The sequence below is a fragment of the Copadichromis virginalis genome, linkage group LG16 (assembly GCF_057382275.1).
Source record: "Copadichromis virginalis isolate Kocher_CV1m ecotype Utaka linkage group LG16, C_Virginalis_male_GT1.1, whole genome shotgun sequence".
Classification (NCBI taxonomy): Eukaryota; Metazoa; Chordata; class Actinopteri; order Cichliformes; family Cichlidae; genus Copadichromis; species Copadichromis virginalis.
Window position 1 is genome coordinate 10,425,272 of NC_140633.1, and position 20,427 is coordinate 10,445,698.

Sequence of the window (20,427 nt, forward strand, 5' to 3'; positions counted from 1 at the left end):
CTCACGTAATAAAGCATAACCCACTGATATAGAATGCTATGTGGACGTGGGGAAAACTGAGAAAAATTTTTAACAGTAGTCTTCTGTTTAATATCTTGTCAACGTTTATAAATAATCCAGACCTTCTGCCACAAAACATAGGGTCAAGCTTTGTGGGATGGCATAAAGTAGGTGTAAAGAGGTTTTATGACGTCTTTAAACATGGTGAGTTTAAATCATTTGAATCCTTGAAGTCCCAGTATTCTATGTCAAAGACTGAGTTTTATAAGTATTTGCAATTGAGAAATTATGTGTTAAAAAATGCTAAATCATTACAAATCTCAACTGCCTCTTTTCGGTTGGAGAAATTTTTTCTGGATAATAGGGAGCATAAACATTTTGTATCAAAGTTTTATTCCGAGATTTATGCCCTAATTGTGGATAAACTGGCATGGTTGAGAAAATCTTGGGGGACGCTGCTTAAATGTGAAATAGATATACAGGCATGGGACAAAATTTTGCTCCTTCCATCCAAAATCTCTGTTTGTAACCGATTTAAAGAACTGCAGTACAAAATTTTGCACAATGTGTATATTTCTCCGTATATTCATAGTAAGTATAATATGGGAACATCTCCAAACTGTCTCAAGTGTAAGGTCAGAGTGGGCACTAGATTCCACTGCTTGTGGGAATGTGCTATTATTCAGTCATTTTGGAGGTCTGCGCCAATATTAGTACAGCCATTGGTCATCAGGTGACAGAAAACCCATTAATGTGTATATTGGGATATATTCCTGTCTCACTGGTACAACATGAGCATGTAATTCAGTCACTGTTGATGTTGGCCAGGAAAAGCATTATGTTGAGATGGGTGGGGGCTGAGCCTCCCTCCATTTCTCTATGGAAGTCGCTCATCATTGAAGTTATGACTCTGATCAGGCTGGGACATTATATTGATGGGAGCTCCCGAATTTTTGTGGACAAATGGAAGAGACCACTGGAAGCACTGGGAGTAACCTATAAACTGGATCCTAGAGGACAACAGTTATGGACATAATGTTGTAATATTCTAGTGCTGTGTAGTGTTATTATTTTGGATGTGAACCAGTCTTATATTTGTTGGGGAAAAAAGTTAAATAAAAAAAAAAAAAAAAAAAAAAAGACTGCTGATGGAATAAATGTTTATCCCTGAAGAGCAGCAGAAGATTACCTCCTCCATAAAGCCAGTTATAGTTTCTAAAATGAGAGCCTAATTACAATGTTTTTCTTGAATACAATAGAATCAAAGTGGAAATAATTCTACTTTTGTGCCTCTGTTTCTTCAGGTTGGTGGTAAATGGCAGCAGGATGCAGTGGCCTTGATGAGAGAGGTGTTACTAAACCGCAGTGTGGATATGAACGTTGTGGTAAAAATGCACAAATGAGTCATTGTTTATAAACATATGTGGACAATTATATGTATATGATCCCTTGTGTGCATTTGTTTTCGTGTGGTAGGAGCTGCCAGCTGATCCAAGAGGACCTGTCACTGTTGAGCTCTTCATAGATGGTTTGAGCCTCAGCAGGATCCTCTGCCAACATGAACATGCCTCCATGGATCGGACTGTGTCGCCAGATAAGGTCTCTGTGTGTGATAGACTGTTTTTTCCGAAATTAAGCAATGCCAGTAATTTACTCAGGAGTATGTGTGCTTCTCTGCAGCACCTCACAGTGATGCCTACTGCTCCCGTCTTTGACGTCTGGGATATTAACACTGAGGTATTATAATAAGACTGAAGAAATGTGTAAATTTGGCTGATCTCACCATCAAGGTCATCTTCTCATGTACCTGGGGGCAGTTTTCATTGATATTATAAGACCTATAATATTACTCAAGCTGTAAGCTTTTTACAGTAATTAAAGCAAGTTATGCTTTAAATCTGTTTCCTGTGTTATAGTGTGCATAAATAGATCCTATGTAGATGCATCAGAGTCTCTACTCCACCTAGTGTGCAGATGGGGTATAGGAACAATAATGATGATGTGTTTTCAGGGTTTGAGAGACCCGGAGGAGCTAATGCTGGGGTCCTTTACCTACCCGAACTTGCAACAGGAGGGGGAGCACTTTAAAGTTGTGGTCAAGCATATGTGTACCCCCAATGAGGTAGCGACTCTCTACATTATAAATTATATACATAATTCCTGTTGTCATATTAAAAAATGTTTATAATAAACAAAGCGGATAAGAATAATGTTGTTAATAAGAGATTGTTCTGTTTCCCCTGCAGCTCTTCCTGTGGCCTTTGGAAGGAACGGCTGATGTAAAGGTTAACGGAGAGTCTCTAGATGAAGCTTTGACCAGAATCAATAGAAACATTGACACGCTGCCACGACTTAGCAACTTCCCCGAGGGTAATGTTTCACTTTATCCAGACACAGATTTAAAAGATTTAAGCAAGTAACATCTTTGAGATATATCTGAAATGAACAGAGATATTAGAAGCACAGATATTCTTTACTTAAGCAGATGTGGAGATTCATTCACACTGCAAAGTCTTTGCCTCCAGTTTTGACTTCTTACCTTCCTGTAATAGCGATTATGTGGCAGTGCTGTCTAAGCAGCGACACCTATCGTTCAGGAGAATACTGCAGCAGCTTCCTGTGCCTTAATGGTGGGCATAAATAGTAGTGACTGTGTGATGATGTTACAGAGGTGCGCAACGTGACCAATGCAGAGGGTATTCTGACCCCTTTAGAAATGTCAAAATATTGAAATTACTTGTCACCTAAAATAAGTCCTACACTCTTTATGTGCATTAGCTAGATGATGACCATGACCACAACTTGTGGACTTCAACACCAAAAACACTGTTGTAGCTCATTAGGGCTCATTTTAACCTCTGAGTTTAGTGCTGTCAATGATGTATAAATCGTATGATTTTTGCCTCTTTCTTCGCTGACAGAAGGCAACAGTGATGGATACACCAGTAGGATGTGTTAATGTTTCCTTCATTTAGATTTAAATCTATTAGAATTGTCAAGATGTGCAGTCACAGAAAATAACAAACCTTAATGAGTTAGTAATGTACCCATTTTGAAAATGTAGAGTTTTAAGAAGAGAGATTTGTTTAAAAAAGTAAAAGGTTGTCAGAAAAATAAATACTCCAGTTAAGTACAGATACTTGAAAATTCTACATCTTAACTACAATAACAAAGTATTTGTACTTGGTGGTCCCCATCTTTGGAAATATACGCAATGTTTACCATGCATGTAGCATTTCATCAAATGTTAATGTGGCTTTTCGTGTTTCAGTGACATGCTTGATTTCCCCCTCCTCTCCCTCCTCTATTCATGTATCTGTTCACACACTGAAGATGGCTTAAAGTAGAGCTGGGCGATATAAGATTTTTTCATATCACGATATGTTTTTTTCATTTCAGGCAATAACGATATATATCACGATATAAGCCAAATAACTATATTTGTAAGATTTAAATGTGCCGTTGCTCACAAGTAAAATGTGAAATAATCAGCAGCTTGTTTTTATTTAAATATTTATTTCCCATAATAAGTTCAACAGGGTAGATGTACTTAAGGAACATGACTTTTTCAGATAAATAAAGGCAAATATTGCAAACTACACAAAAGGCAGCCGCTAAAGCGTTTAAGTTTCAAAATAGAACAAACGAAACAGACTAAATTGTCAATTCCACTTAGAAACAAAATATTAATTCTAAAAATAAATCTTAGTTTGTTTTACAGAAGAACAGACAAAACTGACTAACTTTTGTCAATATCAAATAAACTGAGAACTAAAAGTAAATTCTCAATCTCTCCTTGTTGTATAGCTGAGCTTTTCAAACAGTTTTAACAGTTACTTTAGTCTGACAAAAGCCGAATGACGAATTAGCGCTTTCAGTCAGAGATTGAGCTGCACCGCTTTATTGTATTACCAGACTTGCTTTCGGCACAATTTACAGTGCACGCTACTCTGTTTTTTGTCAGACTTGAAATAGCCGAAATACCGTCACACTACAGAACTTCTATGGCTCTTCCGCTCGACAATCTCTCCTGCATTGGAACCATCATCTGTTTTCTCTTCGGTAACCTTCGGTCACGCTCTCAGTTGATTTTTCTCTAGTCGGCACACTCATTTCCTCCATTACCCGGGCGGCACGGCGGCTGGCTGCTTGCCAAACAAATACGTGCGGCGCCGGTGTTCTGGGAATCCATCCTACCTGGCAAACCATCCTACGCGTTGTTTCTGCGCACAACACGAAATTCAGTGGCAAATTGTCCTACCTTTTGTGAATATTAGCTAGAAAAATACTCTGACCGGTAAAATTAACTGCCAAACCCACCTACCTTTGTGAATGTCACCTACAAGCATACTTAAACTGCTAAAATTTTGTGGCAAATCGTGCTACTTTTGTTAATCTGAGCTAGAAGCATACTTTAATAGCTACATTTCAGTGGCGAACCATCCTACCTTTCTGAATATGAGCTAGAAGCGTACTTTAACAGCTAAAATTCAGTGGCAAATCATCCTACCTTTGTTAATAACAGCTACACACATACTCTGACTGGTAAAATTAAGTGCCAAACCATGCTACCTTTGTGAATGTTACCTACAAGCATACTTTAACGGGTAAAATGAAGTGGCAAACCATTCTGGCTGTATGCATATGAGCTACAAGCATACTCTGATGGGCAAAGTTAAGTGGCAAACCGTCATACCTACTTAAATTGATGCTGGAATGACTCTGTGACAGCAGAAATGTGCATAAACTACTTACGGTAGCACGTTTTGCCAAAGTAGGATGGTTTGTCAGAACACCGGCTTGGGACTTGTGCTGTATGTAACAAGTCACGTGACGCGACGCTGCGGCTGTGATTGGTTCGGCTCTGCGCTACTTAATTTGGATTGGCTGTTTTTTTTTTTTTGTTTTTTTTTTAAAGAGGACAAGAGGGATGAGGCCTATCGCAATAGTTTAATTTTTCTATCGAGAAAGTTATTTCGCAATACATATCGTTATCGTTCTATCGCCCAGCTCTAGCTTAAAGCAAGGAATACTGTTGCTTTTTACCGGATGACAAGCAGTCACCAAGTCGCAGCCGATTCTGTGCAAGACTCACTAAGTTGGGGCCTCCCAACACACTGTGGTTTCCAGGTGGTCCATGTCTCGCTGAGTACAGTGATGGAAAGTACTATCGAGCCAGGTTGATGAAGTTCATCAGTGCAGAACCTGTCATGCTCCTGGTACAACACGTCGATTTTGGCTCTGATGACACTCTACCTACCAGCAAGTATGAATCTTATCATCCTACTAGCACACTTCCTCTGAAAAATATGAGAAAATGTAGAAACATGCTACAGACCAAGTGTTGGAAAACTTTATAGGCATTAAATTTGTGGCTTGTCGTAGAAAAATGACGTGGAGAAGAAGTGAGAGGGATATATCTTCTGGTGACAATGCTGACACAAAATCACTGGGTTAAACTGGGTTTTCAGTATTACATAGGTGGTTCACTTACTGGGTAAATCATCATGGTAATTAATTAATCAGCAAGTAGAGATTTGAGCATATGCTGCCATTCCTTTCTGTTTTATGTGAACACACTCGCAGCTAGTTTGAGAAACCCTAGGGTGACTTAATCCAGTTGATAAACACCATCATGTGACCGCTTAGCCTGACTGCTGATGTTGGTGTAAGTGAAGCCAGATAAGAAAAAGATATCCTGGCTTTTAATGTAGGCTCCAGTCTTAAGCTGCTGTTTGTTTAACTTTGAATTTCTTTGAGACCCACCCTGAATGGGGTTTATCTACTGATAAACAGATGATGTGGACATGCGGATGTGTTGAGTGGCGTTCTCATAATGTGTTGCTTCCTGGCAGGCTGCGCCAAATGCCAGCTGAGCTGCTGGAGTTTCCATGTAGGGCACTAAAAGTCAAAGTCGCTGGCTTCAAAGCTCCGAGTGTCACAAGGGAGGAAAATGTGCTGCCCTACAGCCCCAAATGGAGCATGAAGGCTGCAATGGAAATGATCGACCTGTTACACAAAAACATCACAGCCTCTGTTGTGGTATGAAACACACACAACATAACTGTTTTTAAAACTAAGAAATTACATTCAAAAGACATAAGTTTCATTTATTAAAGAAATGTCATTAAAAATGTGCCATGATAGGTTTTTGGAAACAGTACTAAACTAAACTAGCTGTGTTATCTTTCACTGTGAGCTCTAAGATAACACAACAAACATAAATGTTGTTGCTGAAAATGTTTTCTCAGCAGATGGAAACCTGCTTTCCTTAAGTCAGTTTTTACTAGCAGTCCTATTTACGGCCTTCATGGCCCTTTTATTCTGTGTGGCACTTCTGATTTTTTTGTAAATACAAACAAATTTTTCATACGTTTATATATAAAGGTCAAGAGCAAATGTAATATCAGTAATTCACTTTTCATACAGAAGAAAACAAACATATGGGGATCATAGTTATTCTCTGCCAAGCCCTGGAGTTATATGTAACAAAACAGGTTAATGATTCAGTCAAAGACAAAGAGGCCGTGAAAATACTGCCTCGTCTTCAAGGACATCAAGCTGCAGTTTTGTTCTGAATGCACAAATCCTCACAGTATTTTGTTTACCACTGTAGAATAGGGCTAGCTCCCATCATGTTGATGTGGTGCCAAATGTGTTGAAGATTTCCAGCATCTTAATGAATCTTTACCATAACTTTTGACTTAAAGGATCTACCAACGGACACTGCCATTGTGTAACTAATAAATAATAAATGTGTATGTAAACAAGACTACCTAATAACTTCAAATCAGGCAGAATAAGTCCTGTGTTGCACTCTTTATACTGTCAAATCTTTGGTCTCACAGCCTGAGAATTTTTTTGTTTGCTTCCAGTCAGTATCTCACTGTCCTCCTCGGTTTAGGCTCAAGAACCAGAGCTCACAGTGCTGCTGTACAGCGAGGATGGAGAGTTGGTCCATCTGCCTCTGGTGACCAAAGGACTGGCAGAACTTGAGTAAAGTGGAAAGACACCCTCCAAACACTGTTCAGGTAAGTTTTTAGCATTTTATTTCAAGCACCAAAATTTCTTTAGAAAGAATGCTTTCTGAAATGTCTGCATCTGTATGATTCGAGTTGTCCACAGTCATTCTTAACTTTACCAAAGAGAGTGAGTAGCATCCAGGACACAGTTAAATACAGACCCCATTAGACTGTGGCTGATGAACCAATGCTGTTTAAATGTGTTGTGGAGATTTGTGATTCAACGTTTTGTTGTGGCTCTAAAGTCAAACAGGATCAGATACTAAATGTTGCAAAGAAATAAAAGTAACCAGCAGAATCTTTTGAACTGTATATTTAAGTGACTTAATAGTAGCTTGCTATTAATAAACAGAACAGCAAGCTAATAATAAATGTATCATCTTTTTCAGGCTTCCTGGCTCAGTTTGTTTTCAGTTCAGGTTTTGTGTTCTTCTGGTTTTCTTTGTTCCTAGTTTTTATATAGTACAGAAATGTTCTATTTATTTTCATTGTTCCTGTACAGCAGAGATTAAAGCTGTTCATGTAGCACTTTGTTTTCTCTTTTCTTTTACTGTATGAAGGTGCTAAGTAAAATATTCCCATTTTCACTGACCTCTGCAGTGTGTTTTTACTAAGGTGCAATGAAAAGGACGATGTGATACGGCCTCTACAAACACTCAAAGATTTAAAAAAAAAAATTTTTTAAAAAGAAAATGTATTTTACAAAAAAATATGTACAGCCAGCTAGGGAAATAAATATGCATTTAACATTTTTACAAATAAAAATAGTTGCAAACACGAGAAAACTACAAATGTTCATCCACAGCAGACGAAAGCAGGTCGTGGTTTGGATATTAAGCAGGAATATCCTGGGACAAACAGACAGGCTGTCTTGCAAGACAAAACTAGGATAGTAGGAGAAAGTTTAACCCTCTGGGCTCTATCGTGGCCATTCTTGGCCTGTTGAAACCTGTTATAATAACATTTGATTCCTTGTTATTGACAGTACTAAATCATGCAATTTAGGTAAAATTGCTTTCATTCTAAACTCAACAAATGAATTGTAGTTTTTAATGTTTTTTACCAAATTACATAATTTACCAATTTTTGGCCAAACAAGCAATTTCATGTAATATTCCTAGTTTCCAATAGGGGTGTTTGATGGCTTACCGCACTCCCAATGGACCAAAATAATGACACAATTTTGACGTAGGTTTGATCTCAAGGATCTAACAGTTTGTGCTGCAATGTCATGCACAAACACAAACATGTATTTGCAAGATAGACTGGAATAAATGATGACACATCACATATTAAATAGGCTGCAGTGAATTTCTGTTGATGCAGGCTATTGAGCTTTGAAGCACATGCTGAAAGCACTTTTACTTCTGGAGATCCTTTTACCTGCTGTGCACCCTTACAACACTGGAAGTTCTCAGGAAGTAAAAAAGGGAAAGGAGTGCAGACTCCAACTGACAGAGGAGCTCAAAGGACAACGTCTTTACTATGGTCACCTTGGCAGAGGAACTCCTCAGATGAAAACTGGCACAGGGGAAACAACCTAGAGCTACCTCCCCGGCTCCTCCAGTTGCAACAGAGGAAGATTTTTATTGTTCGTCTGTGGCGTCACCAAACCTACCACAGCAATATCCCACATAGAATCGGAGGAATGTGTGTCTTTTGAGCACAATCCATAATAATCAATGTTAATGTAAATCAATTAGATTTCCCAGACTCTACTATTAATAATACAAGAAGTTCCAGTAGCACTGCAAATATATGAAATTGAGTTCTGAGGTTGTCTTCCAACAAGTGCATTGTACAAACAAACTGGTGTTTAACGGGTTAAAAATGTAAAAAGTAATGACTATCTAATATTTATGGAAAGAACTAATGTTAGTTCAAAACTTTAAAAAAAACAAAAAACCATAAAAATAATAAAAATTACAGACATAATCTGTTGGTGAACACTTTTGGCCATGAACAAGCTGACTGGGTGGTTACTTTGAACAAACCCAGAGGGTCAAGTCAAAACATTGTTGGACTTGCTGAATTATTAAAAAGTATCCCAGATTTTTGTGCAAAAGAAGGTCCTGTTAGGAATCATTGTGAATCTAAGACTGAGGTGTATTGTGTTGCATTCCTTTTGTCTCCTCTATAACGCCAAGTCTACTCAGTGTGTTAAACCGGCATTTATTTATTGGTCTGTTTTTCATTTTTACACCCATGGGTAGTGCTTGTTGAGCCTGTGCCACTGCCAGTTGTGCTTTAGTGGGTGGGCTTAAAACCACTGGCACAAAAGTGTGTCACATAACTCTATTTGCTACATATAGACAGAAGTATTTAAAAACAACAACAAGCTGATTTGTGAATCTCAGAAGCAAGGAGTGTCAACTCAAGAATATCAAAGCAGGTTGAACTGTTGATTATGTCACATCGTTAAAACAAAATGTCCAAAGCTCACCTGTATCTGTTATCACATGTGAAGAAAATAAATAAAGACAAAGCACCAAATTCTCCAGACATCCTTCTCTGATGTCCTGGATTTTTTTCACAGTTTGAACAATAGCTGCAATAATAAAAATGCTTCAAGTTTCAGTCACTGAGATTCACCACCTTTCTACACCTTGGTGTCCAGGATGACGTTTCCATCTTTGTCTTTGATCCTGAGCCGCCCGGTGGGGTAGCGGGTTTCTTGCCTCCCATCTGCGTAGACGGTCTTCACTGTGCCATCTGGATACTCTCGCCTCTTGTACTCTGCTGTGTGGATCTCCTTCTGGCCTGTGTTAAAAAGGATCTCTTTGGTGCCGTCCCTGAGAGAAACGGCATGTATAGATGCCCAGTTAGTCTTGAGTGGTGGTAATACTCAATTTCTTTAACCACTAGTCAGTTGTTTGATGTATTAACACATAATAGACTGAAAATTGTAGCACCACCTGTTATCATCACTCTTTTATGAAGTATTTGCTATTTCCTTCTCCAACATTCACAATATCTGACTTTCCCATATGATGGAAAAATTAGTCTTATTTTCTACTAGCTGTCTTTTTTTTTTTTTCCTTGTCATTTTAAATATACCACTCATGGGGCCCAGTGCAGAAGTGGAAAGGGGTACGGAAGTCCTACAAAAATTAAGTTATGAGTACATGTCTGGTAAGGGATATTGTGCAAAAAAAACATTTTGTTATAAAGGTAGTAAGGGAAATTGATTAAAGGTAAATATAAGGTCGACTTACGAGTTAACCTGGATGATGGTCCCGTCTGTCAGTACGCTCTCCTCCCTGCCATTAGGGAAAAGGTTCTTTACTGTCTGGTCTGGGAAGGTGATTTCCTTACGGCCGTCGGGAAAATGCTTTTCTGAAGCAGGAATAAAAATTAATGTAGAATATGAGTTGGTACACATGTCCAAAGTCCACAAGACAAGCATGAGAAAGGAAGTTCCTTTCCTACACTTACCTCGTGGACTTTTACTCCTAAGTACTGTTGTGTTAAAATTACTTTATTTTATCCTTCTTCTTACAGTAAAGTGAATATCTGACTTTTGTAGTACTAACAATTTTCTTTGATGGGACAGAAAAGCCAATTTGCTTCCAACAGTGCATTTCAAGATTGCTACTTTGGAGAACTCATGATGCAGTAAACCAGGTGTGGGGAACTCCAGGCCTCGAGGGCCGGTGTCCTGCAGGTTTTAGATGTGTCCTTGATCCAACACAGGTGATTCAAATGGCTAAATTACCTCCTCAACATGTCTCGAAGTTCTCCAGAGGCCTGGTGATTAACTAATCATTTGATTCAGGTGTGGTGACCCAGGGTGAGATCTAAAACCTGCAGGACACCGACCCTTGAGGCCTGGAGTTCCCCACCCAACCAATTTCTGACGCAGATCTTGTTTATCACTCCTGTTATATCATTTTAGAATTACTCTGCACTCAGATGAGATGGGAATATTACCTCACTAATGCAAAAAGCCCAGCAGCTTTTTGTCTCCTGGCAATTTCACTGCTTCATCATCTGCTCTCACCTGTTTGGTTGTTGGCGAAGTGCAGCACCTCCATGCCATCTGGGTAGGTGATGTGTGTTGTCTGGGTTTCAGCATAGTAGTAGACCTGAGCAGAAGGGGCAGCACCATTAGTTATCAACAGGTAAGATAAAGAGAAGAACCATGCAAAGGTCTGTGTAGCTCTTTCTCTGGTTCTGTGATTCGGGAAGGCTAACGGATTCAAAAGGCCTCCCCGGTCTGTCTGCCTGCATCACTTTGTTTGTCCTGATCTCGTTTATTTCTCAATTTTGAATCTGTCAGATGTTTTCATATCTTCACGTTGATTCCCTCTGAACAGCTGTTCTACTCAATACGTCAGAATGAGTCTGCTAGACACCCCCTCCCTAAGGCTACGTTCACACTGAAAAATCAGATTTGATCAAAAAAATCGGATTTGAGCATTAAGACCTGCAGTGTGAACGTAGCCTGACACAGTGGTGTACGCCTGACAGAGCCACCCATCCCCTCCTTCCTCACATCCTGCCTTTAAGTAGGAGGAAACAGTCCAACATTTCTCCTCACACACAGCACATGTCCAGGAGACCAGCGTACATGTATTTACTGAAAATATGAGTATAAAGCAACGCAAGCATCTCACCACTCTTTGGTCGGCCGTGACTTGTTTAGTATCTCCGTTGAAGAAGATGACCTTGACCGTCAGTCCGTCTGCTGAAACCTCCTTCCTGGTCCCGTTGGGGTAAACTATGAGACGATCACCGCTGACCAAAACCTTCTCTAACTGGAAACATCAGGACAGCTCCATCAACAGCCTCTACTGAATATCAACAATAAAAGCTAATGCTAATGTAAGTTTGAGGTTATTCCACAATGACTCAATTACTCACACTTAGTAGTGCAACCTTCCTGTTTAAATAACTCACTGTTGAAAACAGGGCCAAACTCAGCTGTATGTAACTGCTGCTACCACGATTATAAAGCAGACGCACTTCTTTAGAAAGCAAAATCAATTCTTCAGCACATCTCTTGTCTGGTGGCTCACATTAGTATTTAATATCAGGATGAATGTACATCTTATTTTCTCACCTTGCCATCAGGATGTGTGATAACCTCCCTGGTTGATTCGGTCTCTTCAGCCTTACTTAGCTCAAGTTCATTTGTCGGAGAATCAGTGTTCTGCAATACGAAGATTTTAAACATGAGGTCTGTGACAGAGCAGCACATACAGACAAGCTTGTTTTTGTTTCTTTTTAAACAAGACTTTTAATTGTTCTGTCCCTGATGCAGAATCAGACTAATAAACATCTGACCTTTCAAATGTATCTTAAATTTGTGCCATAAATGTTGCCTCTTCCTCTATCTGGATGTCAGTAGGTGTTTTGCATCATTTACAGGAAACACTGCAGTGTTTGTATGACACTGATGATGCTCTTACTGGAGAGCAGTTGTATAAGTGTTCTTGGTTTGGTGAGTTCTCCTGGCTCCCGGCAGGTGCTGACCTCTCCTCTGACTTCCTGCTGGCTACGGAGGTGGAAGAGGAGCCTGGCCCTGCTGGCTTCCTCAGGCTGCTCTTTATTCCTGCAGAGAATAAAAATATGGACAATAAAGACTCGACCATTCGTGCTTTTCAAGGTGTTTATGAGAATCATTAATGATGATCATTGACAAAAACTCTAAAAATTCCTAAACTTTTACTCTGAGCCAATCCCAGGCTTTTTTGGATGATTAAAATCTATTAATATGGGAAAATTATCTATTTACAAACCCAGCAGACACAAACATCAATGATTTGGAGTCTGTTTGTGTCCACCTGGCAAATTTAGGTCTAATCACGCTATTAATCCTGTTCTAGTCTCAACTTGAAACAGACATAAAATCTCTCAATATACACATGTCAAATACTCCAATACGTCCACCAGCTACTACGTGCACTGGGTCTGTAGGCCTGCTCTAGCTCAAACTGACATTATAAAAGCTAATAGAGTTAACCACACTACTTATGCTGAGCTGAAAGATGGAAAAAAAAGGTGAGGTTTGTTTGTTTTTTGGCTCAGAGTTGCTAAAGATGACTTATCGCCAGACAACCTCAGCTTCCAAAGTTTTTCTTGAAATGGCTTTGGACACTTATTTGTACAGTTATTTTGAAAGATTAAAAAAACCCTTCCATGGAAACTCTTGACTGTACCTGCAGCACCCTGACTGCCGTCTCTGGAGTTCCCTCTAGTGGCTGGAGCAGAGCTGACATGTGGAGGGCTGCTGTCACTCCCTCTGGAGTCGAGAGGACTCTGGAAACAAAGTGTGATTTTGCAGTTACTCAGCAATGTCGAAATTGGAGAAGAATAATTAGAGTTCCTGCACAGCTAAAGCTCTGAAGACTGCCAAAGCACTGATGATAGTAAAAAAAACAAAATGAAGTGTTGTGGGGCTATAACTTCTCCCATGTTTTCCTCTGCATGTTGATATAAGGTATTTAGTTCAGAACACGGGGTCATCATTTTTAGATAACAATAACAGACTTTATAAATGAGCTTACAGCAAATTTAACTCCTTTGGTCACAGGTGGCGTATTGCTCTCAAACATTCTGGGACTTTCCTTCTCAGCAGCCGCAGGGTTTTTCTTCCAGGCACTCAGACGGAGCTTCTCTAGCACGTGGATCTTCAATTCAAAGACAAACAGGAAGACGCAGGGTTCAGTTTTCAGCCTTCACCCACTCTTTACAATCCAGATAAAGGGTGCATTTTAAAGCTACGCGTGTGTAACCAGAGAAAACGTTAGGGGGGGTCAGGCACCTCATCACGCAGTGAACTGTTCTCTTGTCTGAGGGAGTCGATCTGTTGGCGCAGGCGGCTTTGTGTGGAGGACCAGCGACTCTCCCTTCTCTTCATCTCCTCCTGCAGGGAGCTCAGCTGCTGCTTCAACTCCTGATGTGAGAAGCAAAGGGAGAATAAAGGCAGACACATAAATATCTTCTTCTCAAAACCTTTTTTTAAGCATTAATACCATCACCAAACAATAAGATTTGATATCCTTTATTTAATTATGTTTGAATTTAATTGCTCCACAGTCATGTTTTGATTACTCCTGTATTGCTTTTTTACACATTGAGCACATATTCATGTGGTTATTTTGCGCGTCATGTCCACGCTCACCTGGATCTCTTCTCGTTCCTTCTTATCAGGAATAGCTCTGGCCGCTGACACGTGCTTCTCAAACAATTTGCGCTCCTTCTGCAGCTTCCTCGTCTCCTCTTTCTTGTACTCCTCAAACTTGGCCATCTCCTCTGCTCTCATCTGCTCAAACTCCAAACGCTCTGACCTACAGCACAAACAGCAAAGTACAAACGTGCATTACATGAGGAAGGAGAGGAATAACACATTTTATGAAATTATTTCTCCCAAAAGAAAACAGAGCTGGATTTAACACTGAAGAGGTTACTTCCAAATACCAGATGCAGTGTCTTTATATTTTTATTAAGTTTTTACACTTGCATTCACTCCTTACTGAATCGCTTATGCAAAGAAGACCATATCACCTGAGAGTTTCCTGTTTTTTCTCGTTCTCCTGTCTGAGTTTGGTGAGCGCAACGTTCTCCTTCCTAAATCTCTCAATCTCAATCTCCAGCTCAGCCAGTCTCTCCCTGAGCTGTCTCGACTGGACCTGCTGGCCTGAGGGCAACAACATGCATACACAACTGATAAATAATAAAACCACACACTGAGGAATGTGTGGTTTTTAACTGGCTTTACTATCAATTTTTCATTTAATAAACACATGAACTCATGTAGCTGCAGGGTTATAACACAAAATCAGAGTTGCTGATATTTTGTACTGTAATAAGTTTATTAACATTCAATCAACATTAATTCTACTAATGCAATAATAAACAAAGAAAGTATTTGTCTAACCTGTGTCCTCCTCTGGCTTTTTGGACTCAACAGAAGCAGCTGGAGGAAGACGGAGTGGTGCACTCTGGGCTTTTGGCTTCAGGGAGGGGAATAACTTTGTCATGAGCTGGGAGGCCGGAGGATGATCAGGCTCCAGACTGACTGAACCGATACCTGTGGCCTTCCCCAGCTCCACACCTTTGCTCACAGCCACTTTCCTCAACAAAGTTTTCTGTGGGGGAGAAATTTCTCTGGCTGTCGGCTTGGAAATCGGGCTGAGCTCTTTGCTTTCATCGGCTGTGCCGATGGCAGTGTCCTCCAGGTCGTTCCATGTGTCGTCGTCATCAAACACGACTCTCCCCTGCTCGCCGTCTTTGCCCTCTATCAGAGTGGAGTCCTCGCTATTGCTGTGGACACTCTTACTCTCCACATCATTCTCTTCAGCCACATCTGAAGATGAGTCCCTGAAACTATCCTCATCTTCATACGACCGCTTGTCATATGGTGGGTTAATAGGTGCAGGGAAGCAGAGAGAACTTTTGACCACTTTGTCATCTCCACATTCAGAGCGGCTGCAGGGTGTCGTGTCAGAGATGTCATGTTTGTCCTCTCTCTCAATGCCCTGTGTCTCCTTAATGCTCTCTTTGTTCTCTAGTATATCATTTCTTGTCTTTACAAATGCTTCTGAGTTCAAAGAGTTGCTTTCACATGCTAAGCCACCTGTGTTCCCAACACTATTGCACCTCTGAAATGCACCTTTAGGAGGTGATTTAATGGGAGTTGAAGAGAGGCGTCGCTGGTGGAGCCCCTTTACAGTCTGCAGCTGTCGTTGTTGATCCATCTGAAGAACCTGCAAGCAATGAGCAGAGTATTCGTTTTTTGGGGAGAGAGGGGTTATTGTCTACATAACACACGGCTAACAGTAAAGTCCTGGAGAAAGGCAACCCAATCTGGTAATTTCTTTAGAAATTCAATAGTAGATTTTAACCACTTAAAGGCAGCAGAAATACTGAATCCCAACAACCAGAAACAACACAAACAAGGAAACAGAGACGCTATCAAAACAAAAAACTGTGTGACAAAAAATTGTAACACTAGGCATCGAAACTTTTGAGCATTTGAAGTGCTGAATTAAAGCGTGATGAGTTTGAGAGTGAAATAGAGCACCTTCATGACAAAGGAGGAGTTAGATGAGAAGGACAGCTCTTCAGCCGCTTGCTCCAGCAGCTCAAACTCTCCCAGCTCCATGCTCTCCAGCTGTCGGTCACACTCCCATCGCTGGAGCTTCTTCTGAAAAGACAACTCAAAGGAATCCTGTATAACTGGGTCTCCTCCTTTAGAAACCCCTCCTGCTTCTGCTGATTCCACTTTTGAACCACAGCTTTTTTCATTTTCAGCCGTCCCTGCCTGTCCTAACTTCCCGCCCTGTTTGGTTGTAGGACATGGCTGAATGTTGAGACACGGGACTTTCACGGCCTGAACCGGCAGAACTTTCCCCAACTGATGTTTGGCTGGTCTGCCACCTGGATCAGTTTGGACAGACTCTGGTCCTGTTGTGTTCTGTCTCTGATGACTACCTAAAACCTTTGTCCGTGCTACTTTAGTCACTGCTCGCGTATCGTGAGGAGGTGAACTGAGTCCCTTCAACCGGTTCTCCTTGTTGAGTGTAGCAGTTTTACGCTGGACAGGAAGCCGTGGGGCACTGTTTGCGGCTCCTTTCTGAATATATGCGGGCTCCGAGTTGCTGCGAGAGATTACTCTGGCTTGAGGCGGTGGTGGTCTGGAGTCCTTTACATCCGTTTTTTGGAACATAGCTTTCCGATTATTTGTAAATCTCGAAAGGCCCTCTCCTCGCTTCAAAAAGGCTCTCTTAGGAAGGGCTTGCGCAGCGTTGGCTCCATCTTGACTCTGTTCAAGGAATAGGACAAGATTTGAATTCAATGTAAATTGGAATCTTTTAGTTTTTCCAGTTAAATAGAGTATTTTATTGCAAAATACAGACAGGCTCCATTTGTGCAGACATTACATTCCTATATCAGGTTGTCACCTGCAGAATGCAAAACTCAAATGAATGGTTCATTATTGATACTTTTCAGCACTCGTGACACATCCTCTGACCTGTTGTTGCTGGGCAGACTTTAGCCTCTGCTCCTCCAGCTTCAGCTGCTCCTCCAGCAGCTCTTCAAATGTCTGCTTTTGACCACCAATACCTGGCCTTATAGGTCTGAGGAGGCAAACAAAACCCTACTCAAACACTGATCTGTCGAGACAGTCTGATGTTAATACTACATAAATACAAGACTATGTAATATTTACCTGTCATGAAAGATTTTGTCTTCTGTTCTGCTGTCATCTTCAGTCCTTGCCACAGCATTATGTTGCATCAACATGTCGTCTTCCTCAGAAAAACAGCTCGCATTGACACTGTGCTCCTCCTCATCCTCTCTGGAGTCCAGTGAACCTAAAAAAACAAAGCGGTTAACCATGAAAACATGTGGACCATGTGATGAAAGACAGGGCAGTTCTATAGAAAACAAATACCAAGAAACTGTGCAAGTGTCTTACTCTAAACCAGGGATGTCAAACTTGTTTTACATCATAGGAGACATACAGCCCGCTTTGATCTTAAGTAAACTGAAAGAGTGAAACTATATGACAGATATTTAAAATTAGAGAAAATATTTTGGAAATTTATAGCCCAGACTATCCTGTAGTAATAAAATATCATGTCTAATTTATTCTTTACTGTGGACCACCTGCAAAAAAAAAAAAAGAAAACGCATTTCTATGGTAGATAGTGTCATTTAATTGTTTATCTATTAGTTACCAACTTTTGTGGTGGTGGTAACTTTCTATGTACTCCTTCACATTTCACACATGTGAAGCTGTGCAGTGGGCCGGTTTGGAGTCTTTGGTCAGTCGATTCTGGACCCTGGGCCTTACATTTGAAACTTACATTTAAAATAAATATATCTTACCCTCTTCCTCATGGTCACCCTCCTCAGATGCTTGACCTTTGGGTAGCTGCTCGTGTCTGACAACTAGTGAAAGTTGCTGTTCTGGTTGACGGCCGATCGTAGAGCCCTGTGGGACTCTACGGTGATTTGTATCAGGACTGTATGAGCGCTGTGTGTAACATGACCTGTGGAGCGTGTCCTCAACCCACTCTGGTCCAGACATTTCTGAACTCTCTGTAAGATGGGTTATCATCACTTCAGTTTATAAAGCAGGATAAATACATGCACACCACATTCACCCTGAACGCAAAATGATCACTTTGCAGTTGTTCATGTAATTTCACTCTCTGACCTCCTGTGCAGTGCTCGGATCCATTCAGAGTTCCCAGTAACTTCTGCTGCTCTTCCTGGAGATGAAGCAGCTCCTCCAGCTGATGAGCTTTTAGCTGCTCCTGCATGTGCTGCTGCCATTTCTTTAACTGCACATACATATTACATTCAATTCTAATTAGATATGGTGTAGCTAATATATATGGTATATATGGTAAATGGCCTGTATTTGTATAGCGCTTTACTTGGTCCCTATGGACCCCAAAGCGCTTTACACTACATTCAGTCATCCACCCGTTCACACACTGGTGATGGCAGCTACATTGTAGCCACAGCCGCCCTGGGGCGCACTGACAGAGGCGAGGCTGCCGAACACTGGCACCACCGGGCCCTCTGACCACCACCAGTAGGCAACGGGTGAAGTGTCTTGCCCAAGGACACAACGACCGAGACTGTTGGAGCCGGGGCTCGAACCGCCAACCTTCCGATTACCAGACGAACTGCCAACTCGATCGCCACAATATATGGTATCTGTGTTTTTCAGATGGTTTAAGCTACACTTAACATAGATGTTTCTGAGTAGTTTCAGCTCAGTGTCAATTCACATGCGCTGCACATACTGCCAGTTGACATATAGTCTAAGTGTTTAATTGCATCTGTGTCCCAGCCAACATAATTGCCTTAGGGAAAATTCTATTAATAGCAGAGAAACGTAAAGGAGTGTGTGTGATGGAGGTGCATTAAGTATACAGGAAGCAGTGATGTAATCAACAATGAAGTCCACGCAGGGCCCAAAATTTACATATATTAGGAGATTAAAGTGGGATTAAAGTGTCCAAATGTTTTTACATTATTAATAAATGAATTACAGGTTCATTTTTTTCTGCTTTGTCTCACCCCTGTATCAGTAAACCAGTAAAACTAAAGATCCTCCCAGTATCTGTGTCATTTATGTTAGGTATTGAAAGTCCATCTCCTCAGATGCACAGCAGCAGGGCGAGTCACATATGCCAAATTTTATACTTTTAACAACTTGATTGTCTCAAGTTACAGGACAAAACAGCTTCTGAAAAGCACCGATGTCCATACCTGTTCAAGCTTCATCATAAGGGGCAGATCCTGTGATTTGCTTGCCATCTCGTCCAAAGTGTCCAGCTGTCCATCTGCAATTCTCGTTGGAACAGAGTTTAGACCGTTCACCGGCCTGTCAGACTCAGTCATCTCTCCTCCTGCTGCCCGTCTAAATGCATCCACACCCAGGCAGCTGCTGTCTGTAGAAGCGGGCAACGGGGCAAAATCGGAAGCGAAGGAATCGTCTGGCAACATGGGCGAAGATCCCACGGCAGAGGTGTGGCCCAAGGGTCCAGCCAAATCCGGAGAGGGACTGAGGATCACTCCGGCTCTGGTGCTACTTGGCATCCACCGGGCCAAGAAGTCTGCCTGGGAGTACTGAAGGCCAGCTGGAGATGACATGATGGCCGCGATGTGGCAGGCAGGATAGTCTAATCCGGGATCTAAGCGAAAGATTATGGTGACAGGTTAAGAGTTAATCACGCCACAAATAAACACCATCCAACATCCTATAGCTGACGCCCAGGTCCAATAAAACCATATATAGAGACGTTATATATAAAAAAAAAGACATTGCCTTTTTAATACGAGATTGGTTTCCGTTCTGGTTGCTACATAGAAGCCGTATAGTCAGTTCCAGATATTTGGTTACGAACAATCATCTTAACACTGTCTATTAAAAAACATAGGAGAGAATGGTGGCATTTATGACATGTGGCTCACGTGGAATGTGGAAGTGCTCTTTTCATTTTTGTCAAATGTCGCTTTATTTAAAAGGCTTGGCTTCCTCGTCCACACTCTCCCGTTATTAGCAGGATGCATTTTATTTATTTCATAAAACCTTTTCCCGGATGTTACACCGTAGTGACGACACTACAACATTACCAAGCATCACAAAACACATCGACATTACCTGTTACTCAGGAGAAAAGCAGGTTTACTGTGATGAAATCGGGCCTTATACAAAGGCAACAAACAAAAAATTCGAAGCCTGCCGCCATATCAAAACAAAGCCCGCGAGACCAAAAAAACCCAACGATGAAGTTGTTGTTGCATTGTGGGTAACGTAGTCTTACATCACGCTAGTACTAACTGTTTTTTAATGTCTTTTCATTTCATAGAAATGATAAATAATGCTTTTTATATACAAAACATACGTTTTTTTTAAACTGAAAAGCAGCTTCTG

General features: G+C 40.9%; 2 protein-coding genes across 2 annotated transcripts in view; one reads left to right on the forward strand and one right to left on the reverse strand.

The window, feature by feature from the left end:
* Window positions 1-7,613, forward strand: part of rnf17 (ring finger protein 17) — a 38,894-nt gene extending 31,281 nt beyond the window's left edge. The window contains exons 30-38 of the mRNA XM_085435250.1: window positions 1,305-1,385; window positions 1,477-1,599; window positions 1,681-1,737; window positions 2,012-2,122; window positions 2,247-2,370; window positions 5,131-5,266; window positions 5,856-6,042; window positions 6,905-7,031; window positions 7,412-7,613. Of these exons, the coding sequence (XP_085291376.1) occupies window positions 1,305-1,385; window positions 1,477-1,599; window positions 1,681-1,737; window positions 2,012-2,122; window positions 2,247-2,370; window positions 5,131-5,266; window positions 5,856-6,042; window positions 6,905-7,000 (915 nt within the window). The 3' untranslated portion in view covers window positions 7,001-7,031; window positions 7,412-7,613. The remainder of the gene's footprint in view (window positions 1-1,304; window positions 1,386-1,476; window positions 1,600-1,680; window positions 1,738-2,011; window positions 2,123-2,246; window positions 2,371-5,130; window positions 5,267-5,855; window positions 6,043-6,904; window positions 7,032-7,411) is intronic.
* A 1,374-nt stretch (window positions 7,614-8,987) lies between these two features.
* cpap (centrosome assembly and centriole elongation protein) lies at window positions 8,988-20,320 on the reverse strand. The gene is made up of 19 exons (XM_085435251.1): window positions 20,155-20,320; window positions 19,260-19,684; window positions 18,193-18,319; window positions 17,862-18,074; window positions 17,200-17,344; window positions 17,002-17,107; window positions 16,051-16,791; window positions 14,905-15,733; window positions 14,532-14,664; window positions 14,149-14,314; window positions 13,789-13,920; window positions 13,532-13,654; window positions 13,184-13,283; window positions 12,434-12,576; window positions 12,085-12,174; window positions 11,639-11,779; window positions 11,023-11,107; window positions 10,238-10,358; window positions 8,988-9,814 (listed from the first exon to the last, which is right to left on the reverse strand). Exons 2-19 carry the CDS (start codon window positions 19,641-19,643, stop codon window positions 9,622-9,624), a joined length of 3,972 nt encoding a protein of 1,323 aa, XP_085291377.1. The 5' UTR covers window positions 19,644-19,684; window positions 20,155-20,320; the 3' UTR covers window positions 8,988-9,621.
* Between the last annotated feature and the right edge of the window lie 107 nt (window positions 20,321-20,427).